Here is a 20,216-nt window from a genome sequence, read left to right as displayed (position 1 = left end):
CAGGAGACTACATTCAATATGCAACACTCAATAGTTGCCCCATAGAGAGAGCACTTCCTTTCTGTTGAATGCTAAACTAGAGGCTGCATTGTAGGGGAAGCTGCAACATCTGCCTTGGCCTTGTGGGAACTGGGAAGGCCTCCAGGAGACCAATTAGTCATATAAGATAATGAAAACATCTAGAAGAAATATGATTTCCATTCAAAGCTTCGAAGAGGACTAGTTTACCAAGTCTATGTTTTATAGGCTCCTGTGTACAGGGATATGTTACAGGGGCTCCCGCTCCTGCAGCCACACCAACTTTAAATGGTGGAATAGGTGGAAGACATGAGTGTTTCTCAGTCCTTTGAATCCTATGCTCTCTACCCTGCTTTCTCACTCTATCTTCTACAGATGTCCAGCTGCCAACTACTTTGTCGTTGCTTTGATAAAAATCAGTGGGTATATTGGATATATATTTTTCAAACTCCTCCCTCTCCTCCTGACCTACCAACCCCACAAAGATTCTGATATAGTCCCCAAGGTATGGCAGCAGAGTAGAGTGGTGGTTAAGGGGACATTGGCTCAGTATGAGCTTTGGAGCCTGATGCCTTGGGCTCAGATCCTTTACTTTTCCTCTTATCAGCCATGTAACTCTGGGCAAATTAGTCTTAGTTTCTCCATCGGTAAAATGGGGATAGTAATATTACATACGTGTTACAATAGTTGGGAGGATTAAGGTTTTTAAGAGAAGCCCTTGGTACAAAGTAAGTGCTTGATTTTTCATTGTTTTATTGTTGATTGTTGTCACCGGAATCAGTTACTGGAGTGGACTGATCAATAGCCCTACCTCCAGTGAATGTCCAGAAGGGCTGCATCAGGCTCCATACAGTAGCTCACATAGTGTTTGACACTCAGTCAAAATCTGTGGAATGAATGAGTGTGCGAATGTAAATTACTAAAGATGGCTGAAACTCCCTAAAATCATATTTAGCAAAACCAGAATAAAGGCTATAACTCCTAAAGGTAAAGCTGTCCCCTAGTATTCAGAGGGCCTTGCTCAGACTTCCTGTTGAAAGATACCTATTACTCATTGTGTTAAACATAATAAGTACATTATTTCATTCAATCCTTACAACTTTGCTTTAAGGTATATATATTATTACCATTTTATGGAGAAACAGGTTTATAGAGGTTACACCCGAAGGTTGTGCAATTAGTTAAACAGTAAAGCTGGAATTGGGACCCAGGTCTATAAGACTCCAGAGAGTATGTTCTTAATTGCTAATTTACACTATCTTCCAAGATGCAGACTACCTACCAGTCTGAGGACTCCAGCATGTCACTTCATTGGTGCCACTAGCCTGAATGAAATCTGATCACACAGGCACCAAGGAAAACAGAACCCTCTCACAGAAAAAATAACAATGCTATATAAAACTGCCAATTTAGATAATCAGTTCAACAAACATTTATTGATCACTAATTTATTCTGGTCTAGGAATTATGGTAGGTGCTGGAGTACAAAGATGAATAAGACAATCAAGCAGGAGATAGACATATACACAGATCATTTCAGTATAGTATGGCCAGTGATAAGCTAGCAAGGAGCAGGCATGGGGTGCTATGGGAGCATAGGGTGCTATGAGAGCATGCGCAGGCCCTTTCTGCATATGGGGGGGCTTCCTGAAGGAGATGATTCTTAAGCCGAATAATGCAAGATCGAAGAGGAAGAATGTAGGGATGGGAATTACTAGCACAGAAACACGAACAAACATGGTTTAAGCGGAGATCTATGAGCCGTTTGGTATTACTGGGAAACAGGAGGCAGGCAGTGGTAGAAGAAGGGACTGCAGAGGAAGACAGAGATCAGATCAGGAAGGGCCCTGAAATGGCCTGTGCAAAAAGGTCTTAACCCAGACGGCAGTGGAAAGTTGACAAAGGGTTTTAGGCAGGGGCAAGCATGGACAGATACGCATTTTAGAAAACTCACTGGCAGCAATGTGCAGAATGAATGGGGGGTTATGTTATAGGGAGTTATTTTTAGCTTTTATGCATGGACTTGGACTCAGTCACATACACACAATAGTTAATATCTGAATATGTATGCTTAGCATCTGAATATGTATGTTGAACATCAATTGAGCATACAAAGATTAATGGAGAGAATTTTTTTTTTTTTTTTTTTTTTTTTTTGAGACGGAGTGTCGCTCTGTCGCCCAGGCTGGAGTGCAGTGGCGCAATCTGGGCTCACTGCAAGCTCCGCCTCCCGAGTTCACGCCATTCTCCTGCCTCAGCCTCCCGAGTAGCTGGGACTACAGGCGCCCGCCACTGCGCCCGGCTAATTTTTTCTATTTTTAGTAGAGACGGGGTTTCACCGTGGTCTCGATTTCCTGACCTTGTGATCCGCCCGCCTCGGCCTCCCAAAGTGCTGGGATTACAGGCGTGAGCCACCGCGCCCAGCCCTGAGAGAATGTTTTAACTGGCGGCCATATCAATTGCCTTTTCAACTTTTCCTCCTCTACTTTGAAATATAATATTTCCTTCATAATTAATCCTAGGAAATTTGGTATAAGCAAGTTGTTTGCCGAGAAGGGAGGAAAAGAGGAAAAAGAACAGAGTGGCAGAGTGTTCTGAGTCATCATTTTTCTGGGGATTAGTGTGGTGTCCATAGGAGCCAGATTTTGCATTTTTGAAGCTCTCATATTATTTTCACAATTGTATTCCCCTCCAACACTTGAGAGAGTTATAACTTTCTTATTTTTTTCATATTTTTCTATATTTTTTTAGAATCCCAAATTTCTAGAAGTACTTCTGAGATGAGTAAGACCAATCTCCAGCTTATGTGGTAAGATACTACCATAAAGGAATGAAGAATCAGAACCTGGGCCGGGCGCGGTGGCTCATGCCTGTAATCTCAGTACTTCGGAAGGCCGAGGCAGGCGGATCACTTGAGTCCAGGAATTCGAGACCAGCCTGGGAAACATGGTGAAACCCATCTCTACTAAAAATACAAAAATTAGCTGGGCGTGGTGGTGCATGCCTATAATCCCAGCTACTTGGGAGGCTGAGGCACGAGAATCGCTGGAACCCAGGAGGCAGAGGTTGCAGTGAGCCGAGATCGTGCCACACGCTCCAGCCTGGGCGACAGAGCGAGACTCTGTCTCAAAAAAAAAAAAAAAAAAAAAAAAAAAAAGAATCAGAACCTGTTCCTTGGGAGTAAAGAGGACGCTTGGTCTAGCAACGGGTATGATACCAGATGGTGGGCAGCTGGGACTCCTACATTTGGAAGGGACTGATTGACAAGAGATACCGGGAAATCACCTCTCATTTGAAGAAATGGGGAAATTAGGTAGATCAGGTACCCTAGTGTCCATTGGGAGTATTAAGCTCTTCTGCTGTGAAAAGAGCTTTTGGGGGATTTGACTCCTGAGGGGCTCCAAATGGATGTGGCTTGTAAGAAAGGTCCCTGGTTATAAGAGTGAAGTGTGTAGGAGTGCAGGTCTGGCTGTGGGTGTTAGGGCGATGATGAAAGGGCGGGGCTGCGGGCTGCGGGTCTGGCGGAGCGGGCAGGGGGCCTCTCACCTTTGCGGGCCTTGTCTCCCGGGATGTTCTGGGCCCGCAGCCGTTGGTCCAGGATGTAAAGCATCTCCCCGCCCAAGTTCAAGAAGAGCAGCGGTAGCGTCCGCACCGACATAGTGCTGGAAACGAGCGGGGCTGGTGAAGAGCCCCGGGGTTAGGTAGCCAGTGGCCTGGAGGCCAGGCCGCAGCGTCCCAATAGTCTGGTTGCTGGGGCAACGCCGCAACGGGAAAAGCTAGCCAATCAGAAGGCGGTTTGGTGGGAGGTGCCCTGAGGTCGGGCGCTAATTGGTCTGGGTGGCGGACCCTCCCGAGGGGGCGTTGGCCGTGACTGGAGAGCTGTGCTTCTGAGACTAGGTCTTTCCTTCGGAAGGGCGAAGGCCGGGCCGGGCCATGGTCTGGGGGTGGTGTTGACACAGCTAGCCCGGAGCTCGGGACCCCGGCCGCTGGCGCGGGGCCTCAGGTGCCTACAGGAGAGAAAAGCCCAGGCAGAAGGGCATTAGAGCAGACTCGGGTCAGACGGACCTGGGTTGGAATCACGGCTCGTGATGTCTTGCTGTGTGACTTCGGGCAGGGTTTGAGCCTTGGCTTCCTCTTACGTAACATGGAGCTGGCATTCACATCACAGGGCGGCTGAGAGGAATCAGTGAGATCGTGGAAAGGCCCCGAAAGCACTCAGTAAAAATGGTAACTGACTTTTCTTTTAGATGGGGGAAGGATCAGAAGTCCTGAGTCGTTTGCATCGCCTCCCAGAAGTTTACTTGAAGTGAAGCCCCTCCTGGTTTCATACTCCATGAAGCAAACCGGTCCCGTCCGTCCCCGTGTGTCCGGCTCCCAGAGGATGCGCCCTGGGGGCTCTGTGAAGTTCCCTTCTCGACGCTGTTCCAAAGGCCTTCCAACCATTTCTTTTTTTCTTTTCTTTCCTTTTTTCTTTTTCTTTTCTTTTTTTTTCTTTTTTTTTTTTTTTTTGATACGGAGTTTTGTTTTTGTCGCCCAGGCTGGAGTGCAGTGGCGCGATCTTGGCTCATTGCAACTTCCACCCTTCAGGGTTCAAACGATTCTCCTGCCTCAGCCTCTCTAGTAGCTGGGATTACAGGCGCCCGCCACCATGCTCGGCTAATTTTTGTATTTTCAGTAGACACGAGGTTTCACCATGTTGGCTAGGCTGGTCTGGAACTCCTGACCTCAAGTGATCTGCCCGCCTCGACGTGAGCTATCACGCCCGGCCCAACCATTTCTCTTTGAGGGCAGTGACTCCCTTCTTCACCTTCATCTTGAGCTCCAGGATTACTTTTTGCCATCTGCTGTACATTTGTACTCTGATGAACAACCATTTCTGTAAGTTTCAGTACTTCCAAAACCTACTAATTATCTTTCGGAACCTCCAGCTACTCAAACTTGAAACTTGGGCCTTGGCTTTCAAATCTGTTTCCCTGGGTCCTTACCAGTCATCATATTATGCTTTTTCCTTCAATACCTTTTTTTCATTCATCCCTTCATTTGTTTTTCTGTCTGTATTGCTATGTTCCTCTGTATTACTGTTCTTTTCTCTTTTCTACCCTGCACTGGCTGCTAAGCTAAATGTCAGAAGACATCACTTTTTTTTTTGAGACAGAGTTTCACTCTTGTTGCCCAGGCTGGTGTGCAATGGCACGATCTTGGCTCGCTGCAACCTCCGCCTCCTGGTTTCAAGCGATTCTTCTACCTCAGCCTCCTGAGTAAGCTGGGATTACAGGCATGGGCTAGGCTACCATGCCCGCTAATTTTGTATTTTTAATAGAGATGGGGTTTAATCATGTTAGCCAGACTAGTCTCGAACTCCTGACCTCAGGTGATCTGCCCGCCTCGGCTTCCCAAAGTGTTGGGATTACAGGCATGAGCCACCATGCCCGGCCAACATCACTTTCAACATGACACATCCCTTCAGTGGTTTCCTACTGATTGCCAGATCACAGCCTTGATGCCTTGGCATGGCATTCCAGGCTCTCCACTGGCTCCAGCTACCTTTTTTTTTTTTTTTAAAGATGGGGGTCTTACTTTGTTGCCCAAGGTTGGAATGCAGTGGCACCCTGGTGGCTCACTGCAACCTAAAACTCCTGGCCTCAAGTGATTCTCCCACCTCAGACTCCTTAGTTGTTGGGATTTCAGGTTACAGCCACTATACCCGGCCAACTACCTTTTTAGAGCCATCTCTTGCACCTGGCCACCTCCTCGCCCCCAGTCCAGTTGAACTCATCAGCAGGCTGCCTCTTCCTCATAACCACACCACTGGAAAGTCTTGCCCTGCCATAACTGAGCTCAAGTCCTTCCTATATTAACATTCTCCTTCCATCTCATATCTCTGCTAGTCTGTTTTCCTTCCTTTCCTTCCCAGTGAAGTGTTTTGAACGAGTTGACAACACTCACAACTGGAACTTCCTTAACATCCTCACTCCCCACCTCATTGCAACTGGTATTATGCTCCCTGAACCTCACTGAAACTGCTTCACCATGAATACTTTTTGGTCCTCCCTTAACTGATATCTCAGCATCAGGATTATACAGTATCCCATTGCTGGCGGCCCAGGGCTTTGTTTAATTTGGTTATTTTGCCTGCTCTGTGCTCTGTTTTAAAAGGGAATACAGGCCAGGTGCAGTGGCTCACGCCTGTAATCCCTGCACTTTGGGAGGCCAAGGCCGGCGGATCACTTGAGGTCAGGAGTTCAAGACAGGAGTTCAAGACTAGCCTGGCTAACATGGTGAAACACCGTCTCTACTTTGCCAGGTGTGGTGGCGCACACCTGTAAACCTAGCTACTGTGGAGGCTGAGGCAGGAGAATTGCTTGAACGTGGGATGGGGAGGTTGCAGTGAGCCGAGATTGCACAACTGCACTCCAGGCTGGAGGATAGAGCAAAAACTCTGTCTCAAAAAAATAAAAATAAATAAATAAAAGGGAATACAACTAGGATAGGAATGTAATAAACACCTTAGCATCATTACTTCATGTTAGGCCTTCATGCATTTTTGTTACCTGCCTTGCTCCTAAAAGCATTTGAGTTTGCTATAGTGTAGACTCTTCCCTTTGCTTCTCAGACCTTTTTCTTGGTCCCTAAGCAGTGTGGTATAGTGAACAGGATATAGGCTCTGGAGTAAAGACAGAGCCAGCTTTGAATCCTAGACCTTTCTCTTCCCAGCTATAGGAATTTGGACAAGTTACCTAACCTCTCTGAGTCTCAGTTCTCTCATGACTCATCTCTCATGGCTAAAATGAGGATAATTAGCCAGCGTGCAGAGTAAAGGTGGCTGTGAATATTAGATAATGTGCTTAAGGCAGCAGTTAAAACAATGCCTTTTGACCAGATGCAGCGGCTCACACTTGTAATCCCAGCACTCTGGGAAGCCAAGGCATTTGGGAGGCCAAGGATTGCTTGAGGCCAGGAGTTTGGGTAACCTGGGCAACATAGTGAGACCCTGTCTTTACAAAAAATAAAAAAATTAGCCAAGCGCACTTAGCTTACACCTATAGTCCTGGCTACTTAGGAGGAGGCAAGAGGATTGCTTGAGCCCAAGAATTTGAAGTTAGTGAACTATGATCGCTACTGTACTGCAGTCGGGGCAACAGAGCAAGAGCCTGTCTCTAAAAAAACAACCAGCCAAACCAACAGAAACACACAAATGCCTTTGTAGTAGGGCCTGATCCATTAAAACGTGTTCCTTTTTCTTTCCTTTCCCTGGGCTAGCCCCCTTAACTGTTAGCACCTGGCCCTCTGACACAGTACCTCCAAGCAGCCGTGGCCACTTGGAAGTCCTGCCCCATTAAAGGCCTTCCCTACAATTCCTGGAAGTGATATCTGAATAGTGGATCTTCAGTTCTGAGCCTCTCATTTCTGCTTCTGCAGACACCCAGGCTCTGTTCTACCCCTACTTCACCTTCTCCTCCAGCTCAGCTGCTCCTTCTTAGGCTAAGCTCTCAGGGATCATCCTTCTCATCCAGACATGGCCCTTTTTTCTTATATACTCCATCCCTGTAGTTTCACTTATACCCATGGGTTCAACCACCCAACAACTCGCAAACCAGTCCAGACCTCTCTACTGAGTCCTAGATCTAATCTTCCAACTACTTTTTGGATAGCACTTTAACACACCTTTCTCCTTTTGGCTTTCCTCAGTGGCTTCCCTTCCCAGAGTGAGGTCCAACGTACTTCTCCAGTGTTATGGGCCGAATGTGTCCCCCACCAAATTCATATGTTGAAGCCCTAACTCCAATGTTACAGTATTTAGAGATGGGGCTTCTCAGAGTTAACTAGGGTTAGATAAGGTCATGAGTACAGCCCTCATGACGGGATCAGTGGCCTTGTAAGAGGGTGAGCTCTCCCCAGTGCATGGACCAAGGGAAAGGCCATGCGATGACATTGAGAAGGTGGCCTTTCCAAGCTAGGAAGAGTCCTCACCTGAAATTGAATTGGCTGGTACTCTGATCTTAGAATCCCCGGCCTCCAGAACGGTGAAAAAATGAACTCGATAAAAATCCTCTGAAGTCACCTGTAGTATTTTGTTATGGCAGGCTGAGACACCCAGAAAGCTCTACATCACCTGGTATTTACCCACCCCTCTGATCTTATGTCTTCTATTCTCTTTGTTCTGTTTTAGACACACTGTCTTCCTTAGGTTCTTCAGACATACCAAGCATGCTCAGGCTTCAAGGCGTTGGCACTTAACTGGTATAAATGGATGGGCTTTATGGGGAAGAGGTTATCCGTAACTCCCTAGAATTTATAAGCAATGCTTTGCATATGTACAGTTTCCTGGGGATAGGACTTGTAGTTTTGATCAGATTCTCTATGTGAACACTGATATCCCCCAGCCCCAGTACACTGCTGTGATCTCTCCTCCTACCTTCCACACAGCTGTTGCTTAACTATCTAAAACACAGATGTGTTACTACCATCACTCCTTCAGTTTTAAAACTTGAACTGTCTCCTCACTCCCTAGTGGACAGTGTACAATCTTCTCAGCTTACCATATAAAGCCTCTCACACCTCAGCTTCAGCTTACCTTTCAAGGTTTATTTCTCATTCTCCCCGTTCTCTGAATACAGCATGTCTCTCTAGACTTCCTTGCCTTTGTACTTGCAATTCCTTCTGCCCAGGAGGCCTTCCCTTTCTGTCTCTATATAGTGAACTCCTTCCTACTCATCCTTTAGGACCCAGTCCAGAAGGCAGCTCCTACAGCAGTTCTTCCCACCCAGCCGGCCACACTTCCATTTTGCTGTCAAGTGCTCTGTCTTGCCTCACTGACACACGTCACCTGGATGACAGGTACTTGTTTGTATGAGTATGTGGGAAGCATGTCATGAGTGTGTGTCCTCTGGTGGGTGAGGCAGGGACTCTGCCTCAGACAACTCTGGGATCTCAGAGCTGAATGAAAGAATAAATTCCTCCTCCTCCTCAGGCCAAAAAGAGCCCCATCATCTCTCCTATCATTCTTCAAGACAGACAGAAATGATTAAACAGAATTTATTGGCTGTCTTTGAGTGTCTCTGGTCCAGTGTTGGCAGGGCTGTCTGGGCTCCTCTGCTTTGCTTGTTTTTGGGCTGCTGCTGCAGCCTTTAAGGCTCTTTTTTCCTTCTTCAGCTTTTGAGTCTCCTGGAAAACCTGGGGGTGAAAAGGGGCAGAAAAAGACCTTGTAATCCTGTGCAAAACCTCAGACTTGGAACAGGTGGGGTGGGAACTATCTCCCCCAGATGGTAACCCCAGCCTTTCTCCATGGGGTTGGTGGCCTCCTGTGACCTCCCTGGATCCATTCCAGGGCCTGGGACCAGTTCCATGCCTCTAACAGAAACAGATGACCCCTCCCGTCTGCTTCCTCCATCCCAGTTCCTGAGTGGGGCCAAGCAAAGCAGCAATTCTGACTCATACCCGAATGCACAGAGCCTTCTTGGTCACGAATCGGCGGTGGGCTCTTCGGTAATACAGAGGAGGGAAGGTGTACTCAATCCCCAGCTCCCTGCAGATCTTCTCAAAGACATCATAGTTGGTGTTACGGAGGTTTTTGAGCATCTTTTTCCTCTGGTCAATGCTCATCAGCAGATAGCGTTTGTGGGCTTTGTCCTGTAAGAGATTCGCATTACTTTTAGTATTATATAAGTGTTACTATTGTTTACATTAACAAACAATGGTCATTTTATCATTTCATTGAAATTTCTCAGTAATCTTATGCAAATATTAATGCAATTCTGAGGGAGGTATTGTCATGTTATTCCCATTTTACAGATGAGAAAACAAAGGTTTAAAGATGTGATCTGATTCACAAAAGGTCCTTAGAACTGTGAGTGCTGAGATAGGGTCTTGAATCTCTATCTATTGGTCTGACTTCAAATCTCATGCTCTTTCTCCTACACCACCCACTCAGACTCTCCACAGCTTAGCAAACTGTCAGCTGGGGTAGAGAGGAGGGAAGGCCTTGTGCTCTTCCTGGAAATGCCTACCCACAGCTGGCTGCTGCCCTGTGAGGGACTTCTGCAACAGGACTGCTGTTCCACACCCCAAATAAGCGAAACTGTGATCTCTAAGAAGCAGGCTCCAGGGAACACTGAAGTGCCAGGCATGGTGCTGGACTAGTCGGTATTCACAATCATGTGTTTATTAAAAATAACAGCATTGGCCGGGCGCGGTGGCTCAGGCCTGTAATCCCAGCACTTTGGGAGGTGAGGCAGGTGGATCACGAGGTCAGGAGATTGAGACCATCCTGGCTAACACGGTGAAACCCCGTCTCTACAAAAAATTAGCCGGGCGTGGTGGTGGGCGCCTGTACTTCCAGCTACTCAGGAGGTTGAGGCAGGAGAATGGCATGAACCCGGGAGGCGGAGCTTGCAGTGAGCCGAGATGGCGCCACTGCACTCCAACCTGGGCGGCAGAGTGAGACTCGGTCTCAAAAAAAAAAAAGAAAAAAAAAGAAAAAGAAAATAACAACATTTGCCTAATTACAGCAGCTTTGTGCCAGACACTGTGCTGAGATATGGTACAATGGTTAAGAATATGGCTGGGGACGGTGGCTCACGCCTGTAATCCCAGCACTTTGGGAGGCTGAGGCGGGCAAATCATGAGGTCAGGAGATCGGGACTATTCTGGCTAACAGGTGAAACTCTATCTCTACTAACAATACAAAAAATTAGCTGGGCGTGGTAGCACGTGCCTGTAGTCCCAGCTACTCAGGAGGCTGAGACAGGAGAATTGCTTGAACCTGGGAGGCGGAGGTTGCAGTGAGCCGAGATCGCACCACTACACTCCAGCCTGGGTGACAGAGCGCGGCTCCGTCTCAAAAAAAAAAAAAAAGAATATGAGCCTCGGAGCAAAACTGCCTTGTTTCAAGGTCTCAGCACATCACCTCCCAGCGGGTCTACCTTGAGGAATAACTTAATCACTCCATGACTAGATTCTTCCTCATTAAGATGGGAAAGAAAGACAGTCATGAGAGTCAAAGAAGATGCATGCATGTGAAGTATTTAGCACAGGGCCTAAAGACTTTATATGCATCACATTGGCTATTACTATTATTTCTTTTTTTTTTTTTTTTTTTTTTTTGAGACGGAGTCTTGCTCTGCCGCCCAGGCTGGAGTGCAGTGGCCGGATCTCAGCTCACTGCAAGCTCCGCCTCCCGGGTTCACGCCATTCTCCTGCCTCAGCCTCCCGAGTAGCTGGGACTACAGGCGCCCGCCACCTCGCCCGGCTAGTTTTTTGTATATTTTAGTAGAGACGGGGTTTCACCATGTTAGCCAGGATGGTCTCGATCTCCTGACCTCGTGATCCGCCCGTCTCGGCCTCCCAAAGTGCTGGGATTACAGGCTTGAGCCACCGCGCCCGGCCTATTACTATTATTTCACATAATCCTTGCAATCCTGTGAGCAGGTATTCATATGATCTCCATCTTACTGAAAAGAGAACTGAGGCTGAGACCTGGCTAACATCACAGAGCTAGTTAAGTGCAAGTGGCAGAGCTGGGATTTGAACCCAGGGCAATCTGACTCCATTCATGCATTCAACAAATATTTACTGAGCACTCAGCATGTGCCAGACATAGTGAACATGCTCTAAAGTTTGTGTTCTTAACCGCTGGTGACACTCAGCATGGTCTTGTAAGGCTCCAAGTCCTCTGAAGGCAGGAGGGAAGCATTTTTCCCACAGGAGCTGAGGGGTGGGCACTCTGGTGCTACAGCCCACTGGCTTCTAAGCCTCCTTCTCTGGACCCAGAGCCCTTCCCCTCCAGACCCCTTTCCCCCAGGCTGCTGCTGTTTAACTGCGAATGACGCCCAGAGTTTACCTTTCGATGTTTCTGCATGTGTTCTTCATAACTGCGGATCTTGACGGACAAGGCAACAACTGAAACCACAAACCACAGAGGATGAGAGTTGGGCACAGAGGAAGGAAGGGCCCAGGCCTGGGTTACGTTTTAAGAACTCAAGGAATAACAATCACCAATGCTCTGTACAGCTCTCTATAAATCCCAAAGCACTCTGAATTTCAAGATTTCAAAGGCTTATCTTAGATGTTACCTTTCCTTTAAAAAGCAAAATCCAAGGAAGGGACATCCCTTAATATTATAAAGATATCATCCAAAAATCATAGCAAATAGCATTTTTTTTTTTTTTTGAGATGGAGTCTCGCTGTGTTGCCCAGGCTGGAGTGCAGTGGTGCGATCTCGACTCACTGCAACCTCTGCCTCTCAGGTTTAGGCGATTTTCTTGCCTCAGCCTCCAGAGCAGCTGAGCTTACAGGCGCCCGCCACCAGGCATGGCTAACTTTTGTATTTTTGGTAGAGACGGGGTTTCACCATGTTGGCCAGGCTGGTCTCAAACTCCTGAATTCAAGTGATCCACCTGCCTCGGCCTCCCAAAGTGATGGGATTACAGGCGTGCGCCACCATGCCCAGCTGCAAATAGCATTCTTAATGGTAAGACTAGCCATTCAATTAAGGAATTAGACTAGGATACAATGCTATCATGGTTAACAATTCAACATTGTTCTAGAGGTCCAAGCCAATGCAGTAAAGTACTTTGGCGCAAATAAGATTCTAAAACTGTCACGGGTCTACTCCTTGCCTCTCCCCTTCCTGCTGCCACCTTTATCTCCATGCTTTGACTAATGAATTTTCAGAATTATCAGCTCCCACTTGTCTCTCAAGAACCCAGAATATCCTTCGTTCAGGCATCCTCTTGTTTAATTTACCCCCTGTACTGCAAAGATGGGAGCAAAAGCAGAAGCTGGCCCCAAAAGAGGCTGCACGACAGCAGGCCCTTCCCAGTACACATATTGAGTTCTGGGAGCACTGCAGAAAGTGCAGTGGGAACCCTGACTCTGACCACATGGCTCCATCACAACAACTTAGGTGTAGAGTGGAATAACACAGAAAGATGGGCCTTGGTTCCTGAGGGGTTCTCTAGAGCAGACACTATGCTAGAAGCAACTGGCATTCAGAAAACTGACTATTAATGGAAAGGCAGAAGTGACGCCTGTGGGCCTGGTGTGGTGGTCATGCCTATGATCCCAGCACTTTGGGAGGCTGACGTGGGTGAACTGCTTGAGCTCAGGAGTTTGAGATCAGCCTGGGCAATATGGGGAAATCCTGTCTCTACCAAAACCATAAAAATTAGCTTGACATGGTCGTGCACGTCTTTGGTCCCAGCTACTCGGGAGCCTGAGGTAGGAGAATTGCTGAGCCCCAGAAGTCGAGCTGTAGTGAGCCATGCTCACGCCTGCCACGGCATTCCAGCCTGAGTGACAGAGCGAGACCCAGACTCAAAAACAAAAAAAAAGAATCAAAACCTGTGCTTAAAGAGGACCCCAGTAACCACCTTGCCAGTCCAGGCCATTTGTTCCTGCCAACCTGGGGATTTCAGTAGTGATAATGAAGAAACAGATGAGGAAAGATAAGCAGGCCTTTTGTGGCTGAGCTGGTCCCTAGCCCAGGGCTTCAGCAGGGCAAGGGGGACTGAAACTCATCTTCTCAAAAGGGGCTTTGGAGGACCCTGGAGTCCAGTTCTCAGTGGGGTTTTAGTATCCAAGATGAACTCACCAGACTTTAATCCCTGGCACAGGAAGAAGAAAAGAATGAAGGCAGGAGGGTGGAAGAGGAGGAGGCGGCTGTAATATAAGCCAATAGCAAAGGAAAGAAAGTGGGCAGGCCCTCTGCAGGTCCACTAGTCTACCTCAGTGGGCAATGAAGAGAAACTGCACCCAACGAGAGAAGGAAATGGTGGCGCTTTTCACTCACATCTAATGAGGACTACTGCCAGTTCCAGCCTGAACCAAAGTAGGAACATTATTCCCTTGGGAATGCAAAATGGTGTCTGTCTGGCACATGAGGGTTCAGTAAATGTTAGTCTTACTATTATTTTTTTTATATTTTTGAGACTGAGTCTCGCTCTGTTGCCCAGGCTGGAGTGCGGTGGCGAGATCTTGGCTTACTGCAAGCTCTACCTCCTGGATTCATGCCATTCTCCTCCTTCAGCCTCCTGGGTAGCTGGGACTACAGGCGCCCGCCACCATGCCTGGCTAATTTTTTGTATTTTTTTTGTTTTGTTTTTAAATTTTATTTATATATTTGTTTATTTATTTGAGATGGAGTCTTGCTCTGTCTCCCAGGCTGGAGTGCAGTGGTATGATCTTGGCTCACTGCAAGCTCCGCCTCCTGGGTTCAGGCCATTCTCCTGCTTCAGCCTCCCGAGTAGCTGGGACTACAGGCACCTGCCACAGTGCCTGGCTAATTTTTTGTATTTTTAGTAGAGACGGGGTTTCACTATATTAGCCAGGATGGTATTGATCTCCTGACCTCATGATCCGCTTGCCTCGGCCTCCCAAAGTGCTGGGATTACAGGCGTGAGCCATCACGCCCAGCCAACTTTTTGTATTTTTTTTTTTTTTTTTTTTTGAGACGGAGTCTCGCTCTGTCGCCCAGGCTGGAGTGCAGTGGCCGGATCTCAGCTCACTGCAAGCTCCGCCTTCCGGGTTTTTACGCCATTCTCCTGCCTCAGCCTCCGGAGTAGCTGGGACTACAGGCGCCCGCCACCTCGCCCGGCTAGTTTTTTGTATTTTTTTTTAGTAGAGACGAGGTTTCACCGTGTTAACCAGGATGGTCTCGATCTTCTGACCTCGTGATCCGCCCGTCTCGGCCTCCCAAAGTGCTGGGATTACAGGCTTGAGCCACCGCGCCCGGCCAACTTTTTGTATTTTTAGTAGAGAATGGGTTTCACCGTTAGCCAGGATGGTCTTTATCTCCTGACCTCGTGATCCACCTGCCTCGGCCTCCCAAAGTGCTGGGATTAAAGGCGTGAGCCACCACGCCCAGTCTAGTCTTACTATTATCATACATCGTGAGCTTTAGTTTCCAAGGTGTGTTTACATCCCCTGGCTGCCTCTCACAGTGCTGCCATGAGGTGGGTAACATTACCTCTGCTCTGCTCTCCCTTATTCCCCCATTTCCAGATGAGGAAGCAGGTGCTCCGAGAGAGGGTTGGTGACTTACGCAAGCTCACACAGAGGTACAAGGTCCAACTGGGCATTGACTTCAGCATCAGAGCTCGGGATACAGGGTCGTTTTCATTGCCCTAGGTCATATCTCTCCCTTTCCCAAGCCCATGTGCATGTGCTGTAGACAAGAGCCCTAGATCAGGTCCCAGCTAGCAGGCTTCCCTACACCCCCTACTCCCCAAGGGTCCCCGACCAACTTCGAGCCTCCAGGGATCTGGTGTCCTCCGGGTTTGCATCAATCTTCTTCATCAACTGTTCTCGCTTCATTTTTAGCATCTCCTTCTGTTGAAGAGACAAAGAAAATTTGTGGAGTCTCCCACCCTCTAAGAACTAGCCCTCTTCCCCTCAAGGACCCTGGCTACAGTTATAGCAACTAGGGCCATAAGGCTCAGGGCCTGACTTCACTCTGCTCACTGTGGCCTTGACCAACCACATGGCTGTCCACATCCAGGTGAGCCCAAAGCCAAAGCCACTGACAGGGGAAATGACTTGTTGCATGAATGTCCCCAAAGCTTGCTCATTCATTCATTCATTCACTGAGCACCTGTTTGTCAGGTGCTAGGGGTATGGTGGGGGAACAAAAGTGTCCCTGCCCTGAAGATGCTCTGTCTAGGGATATTGACAAGTGGACACAGAATGACAATGGGCTAAGTGCTGTGACTGGAGAAGCATGAGATGGGGGGTGCTAACCAGGGTAGGAGGGAGTCCCAGAGGAGAAGACTGCGGGAGGCTGAGGCTTGGCAGAGGCTGCTCACCTTGTTGGCCATTTCCAAAGACAAGAGTCTTTTCACGACATCATCAACCCTGTGGAAAAACCACAGCAATGAGACAGACATAGGGGGGAGAAGGGGAGAGGAAAGCAATGCTGGTTCATTTTAGTTTGAAAAGCAAAGATGATTGAAAAATTCCTTCTGTAGCAAATGAATCTCCCTGGAGGTGGGGAGCCATTTCCCAGAAATTAAAAGTCAGTGTGGATCTGGCTTGCTGGGCTGAAAACTATAGAAATTGGGGCTGTCAGCTCGACTGTTTCGGTCTCATCATAGGGAGGCCAAGGAGAGGATTTCCATTTTAGCTACAACATGGTTCGATCTGTTTTGAGACATTTCAAGTTAAATTGCACAGTGGGAGGGACTGAAGAGCTCCCACCACACTGGACAGGAGCTGAGCAGAGGGCCTCTGGCTTTGGTGTCAGTCAGCCCTGGATTCAAACTCTAGCTCTGCCCCTTAGAACTGTATGACACCGGGCAGCTTGAAAATTTATAAAATGGAGACATACAGCTTTTGTGAGGAACAAGAGAAGAGATTTCTACAAAGACCTGTGAAGTATGTTAGCTCTTTGGAATCTAGTGGTACAGGGTGTTCAGAGTACAAAAAAACCCCCAAGTAGCCGAGCTTCATGAGTGCCATCTGCCTTGCTGACCACCCACCCTCACCACACCTGGGCCCCTGCCTCCTTCTAGATCAAGCTTCAGCTACAGCAAGCCAAGTTTCAAAGCCACCGTCTTTCCCACTCCCCGACAATCCTCCCAGGCCCCCTGCCTCCTCTACTAGGTTTCTTCCTGCTTACTTCTCAATTCCAGGGACATTCTGGTAGTCTTTGAGCAGTGTAGAAGGAGGTGGGTCATCATTCTGCCCAGGCTGGGCTGTCAAATAAATATGGGGATAGAAAACACCCAGAGTCAACTCTCGCTGCCCACCCTCCCAGACCTGGCTCTTCTCACCCACTCTCCAACTCCAGAAGGGACATCCAGGGTCTCAAGCAAAGCACTGCATATCTCTGGGCTCAGCTTCTCCTCTGCAAACTCTGTGGGCACCTGCTTTGATATTTCATGCTGGGAGTAGGTGGCTTTTCCCAAGACCCTACACTGTGCCTGCACCTTTCACACACCTATCTGGCTCTACAGTTCTCAGATCCCCCACTAGGATGGGTCCTCCTGCAGACAGGACAGAGTTTGACTCCTTTGGAATCCACCATAGTCTGACCCATGGCTCAGCCTAGACTAGGCACTCAGCAAACACTTGCTGGCTGACTGCATGAATGAATTAAGGGGGTTGAGGAAAGGCAGCTAGCTGTACGATGCCTGAAATGTAAGCACCAGGTAGAGATCACAGGAGAACCTCAGTCTGGGTGTGTGCACCCCTGCTATCCCTTGGAGATGAGAAAGAGGCATAGGGTGGATGGACTTATCCTCTCCAGTCAGACCCTGCTATGCAAATAACATTAACGGGCCTCTTCTGTCTGTAACAGCTCAAGTTGGTTCTGATAGGGAGGCAGAAAAAAAAATTATATCACAAACATATTAATAGCAATAAATTCTACTTATTTTATTTTTTGTAGAGACTGGGTCATGCTATGTTGCTCAGGCTGGTCTTGAACTTCTGGCCTCAAGTGATCCTCCAGCCTTGGCCTCCCAAAATGTTGGGGCCATGTCCAGCCAATAATTTCTTTTTCTTTTTTTGTTTTTTGAGATGGAGTCTCGCTCTGTCACCCAGGGTGGAGTGCAGTGGCATGGTCGGCTCACTGCAACCTCCACCTCCCAGGTTCAAGCGATTCTCCTGCCTCAGCCTCTTGAGTAGCTGGGATTAAAGGCGCACGCTACCACACCCGGCTTTTTTTTTTTTTTTGTATTTTTAGTAGAGAGGAGGTTTCACCATGTTGGCCAGGCTGGTCTCGAACTCCTGAACTCAAGTGATCCACCCACCTCGGCCTCCCAAAGTGTTGAGATTACAGGCGTAAGCCACTGCATCCGGCCCCGGATAATAAATTCTAATATATACTACTAATATGTTTAATTGAGCACAGTGTTAAGGATGCTTTTCATGTATTATCGCTGAATCCTAACAATCCTTGCAAATCGATACTTTCACACTCATTTTAGAAATAAGAATCAGAAAGAGGAAGTACCTCTCCCCATATCATTTACCTAATAAGAAGGATCTTAACTACTACACATACTGAGTTGCAATGGGAAACTACATCCTGCATCTCAGAAGCGCAGACACAAAGTGCCATACTCTAGGTAGGCCTGGGTGGTGCCAGCCATGCACTCCCTCTGGCAAGCTCATTTTCACTCATTCACCTGCTCCCGCCCTTAACACCTCTCTCTCTATACAGGCAGCAGGCCTAGGGCTTTGTATAAGGTAGACGTGGAGTCTTTTGCTCAGGACCTCTGGCTCACCCCATCTAGTGGCTCTAACTCGCCACATCGGTCCCCTTACCCACCCCAGCCTTCCAGGAGGTCTCTCTTCCGCCCCAAGTCCCACCTCAGGAACTCCTACCTGGGTTCTGGATGACATATCCGCGCGCGGCCTGGAGGAGGAGACCTACGCAGAAAAGAGAAGGCTGAGGCCCATCTCCTTAAATAGTCCACCCTCAATTCTTTTCTGGGCCTCTCGCATTGTCCGTCCGCCACGGTTTATGGGCTTCGGGGCCTAACCGCTGCCCCATTTCTTCCCTACCCCTTCCTTGTCTCTCACACCTTGTTTCACCTCTTGCGCAACAACCGCCCTTTCCCCCTTATCCTGATCGCTGTACATCTCCCCTACTGCTGTCCTTCCTTATTCCCTATCGCCGCCGAACCCTGTTTCCCTACGCCCGCCGTCCCATTTCTCAGCTCCTCACTTCGAGGCTGCAGGCCCCGCTGGTTGAAAGGAAACCTGGCGCTTCCACCGCCCGGCAGCCCGAGGACTGGCGCCTGGGTCCGAATCAAACTCAGCGCCCTCCACGCGACCCTGAGCATGATGACCTCTAACCCCCGCGGGGCCCGCGCTGCCGCCGTCGTTCCCTTTGCGGCGCGGGCCGGGTTACATGGGCGCCGCCATGCTGGCCCAGGCTCGATCAATGGAGGCAGTTGCAATACCGGAGCAGACGAAGACCGAGAGAATGGATTGGCCGGCGGGACTCTGATGACGCGACACACGGGATGGAGCTCAGAGACCGGGTTCCCGCTGCGCGTGATCGGGCCGTGATGGTTGTGTGCCCACGTTTAGCAGTGTGTTGGGGTGCTGTATAAATTCTAAAATGCCACTTTTTGGAGGGCATGCATCCCGTCCTTAATCTCTCAGTACATTCCTGGCCCTCGGGCCGGGGTTATTGTGGGAGATCCATGGCGCCTGCGGTAGCCTTCTACCCCCAACCCAATCCCTTCTCCACCCCACCCCTCAGTCCCTTAGTCAAGGATGGGACCCTGTAAGAACTAATACTGGATTTCAGCCGTGTCTCTGGCAGCCTGGTAGCCTGGAGACTAAAGTCGTTGAGTTTGGAATCGTACAGCCCTGGTCTGGAATCCTAACTCGGCCATTTACTCAACGTGTGATCTTGTGGGCAAGTCACTTAACCTTTGTGGGCCCTGTAGGGGTAGTAATAACAATATCTCTCCTTTAGGTTGTTGAGAGGATTAACTGAGGCAGTTGTATGCAGAGCACATGGTATATAGTGAGCATTTAGTAAATCTTAACGGTGATGTTATTTGTGAAACAGTGGTGTAAGGGTGAATACAAATTAGAAGAAAAAGAGAATTTAATTTTCCCTGGAGCAAAAAGGGAAAAGACTCCTTCTTCTCACTTTTCTGAAAGCATTTACTTTAGAAAACTTGTAATTGTGAATACTTTTTCTACTGCTTAAAAGGTAAATAGGCCGGGCGCGGTGGCTCAAGCCTGTAATCCCAGCACTTTGGGAGGCCGAGACGGGCGGATCACAAGGTCAGGAGATCGAGACCATCCTGGCGAACACAGTGAAACCCCATCTCTACTAAAAAATACAAAAAACTAGCCGGGCGAGGTGGCGGGTGCCTGTAGTCCCAGCTACTTGGGAGGCTGAGGCAGGAGAATGGCGTAAACCCGGGAGGCGGAGCTTGCAATGAGCTGAGATCCGGCCACTGCACTCCAGCCTGGGCGACAGAGCAAGACTCCGTCTCAACAACAACAACAAAAATAAATAAAAAGGTAAATAAACCTCTTGCCAGTTTTACAACCCCGGAATGTTTTTCTCAAGGACCTGGGAGCCAACTCTTTGAAATGTAATAATTAAGGAGGATAGTGCTCTCTCTCTTAGTTCCTGTGGGAGGGTAGGAGCCTAACTTCAGTTGGTGCCTAGCTCTTAGTTGCAACCTACCCCTTGTCATAAAGATAGGGGAAATAGATATTTCCTTTGG

The 20,216-nt window shown here is 48.4% G+C and overlaps 2 protein-coding genes across 11 annotated transcripts in view; both read right to left on the bottom strand.

Moving 5' to 3' along the window:
• OSCP1 (organic solute carrier partner 1) overlaps window positions 1-3,755 on the bottom strand; it is a 32,911-nt gene extending 29,156 nt beyond the window's left edge. For 4 of the 6 annotated variants that reach the window (XR_012422563.1, XM_005543949.4, XM_005543950.4 and 1 more), the window contains exon 1: window positions 3,565-3,755. Coding sequence is in view for 4 of the 6 variants with exons in the window: in XM_005543949.4 (XP_005544006.1) it covers window positions 3,565-3,676 (112 nt within the window). In the remaining 2 variants the exon portion in view is untranslated. Of the gene's footprint in view, window positions 1-829; window positions 905-3,564 lie in introns of all 6 variants that reach the window. The other 2 variants (XM_005543951.4, XM_005543952.4) reach the window with 1 other exon arrangement.
• A 5,285-nt stretch (window positions 3,756-9,040) lies between these two features.
• MRPS15 (mitochondrial ribosomal protein S15) lies at window positions 9,041-18,906 on the bottom strand. 5 transcript variants are annotated; one of them, XM_045374441.3, is made up of 8 exons: window positions 18,684-18,906; window positions 18,343-18,382; window positions 16,631-16,706; window positions 15,819-15,867; window positions 15,261-15,345; window positions 11,858-11,916; window positions 9,457-9,648; window positions 9,041-9,192 (listed from the first exon to the last, which is right to left on the bottom strand). In XM_045374441.3, exons 1-8 carry the CDS (start codon window positions 18,801-18,803, stop codon window positions 9,055-9,057), a joined length of 759 nt encoding a protein of 252 aa, XP_045230376.1. In that variant the 5' UTR covers window positions 18,804-18,906; the 3' UTR covers window positions 9,041-9,054. The 5 variants fall into 5 exon arrangements, with proteins under 5 accessions (XP_045230376.1, XP_073868246.1, XP_005544005.1 ...); XM_074012145.1 differs by having other exon boundaries at window positions 15,754-15,867; window positions 18,343-18,387; window positions 18,686-18,906; XM_005543948.5 differs by having other exon boundaries at window positions 18,343-18,387; window positions 18,686-18,906.
• Between the last annotated feature and the right edge of the window lie 1,310 nt (window positions 18,907-20,216).

The sequence above is a fragment of the Macaca fascicularis genome, chromosome 1, assembly GCF_037993035.2.
Source record: "Macaca fascicularis isolate 582-1 chromosome 1, T2T-MFA8v1.1".
Classification (NCBI taxonomy): domain Eukaryota; kingdom Metazoa; phylum Chordata; class Mammalia; order Primates; family Cercopithecidae; genus Macaca; species Macaca fascicularis.
Note: the sequence above shows the minus strand (reverse complement) of the source record. Positions and strands in the feature narration are given on the sequence as shown.

Coding starts and splice junctions, on each gene's coding strand:
- MRPS15 (XM_005543948.5), bottom strand. CDS start 18,803: ATGCTCAGGGTCGCGTGGAGGGCGCTGAGTTTGATTCGGACCCAGGCG. Junction 15,868..16,630: donor AATGTCCCTGGAATTGAGAA/GTAAGCAGGAAG, acceptor GTTTTTCCACAG/GGTTGATGATGTCGTGAAAA. Junction 11,917..15,260: donor CAGATCCCTGGAGGCTCGAA/GTTGGTCGGGGA, acceptor TTGTGGTTTCAG/TTGTTGCCTTGTCCGTCAAG.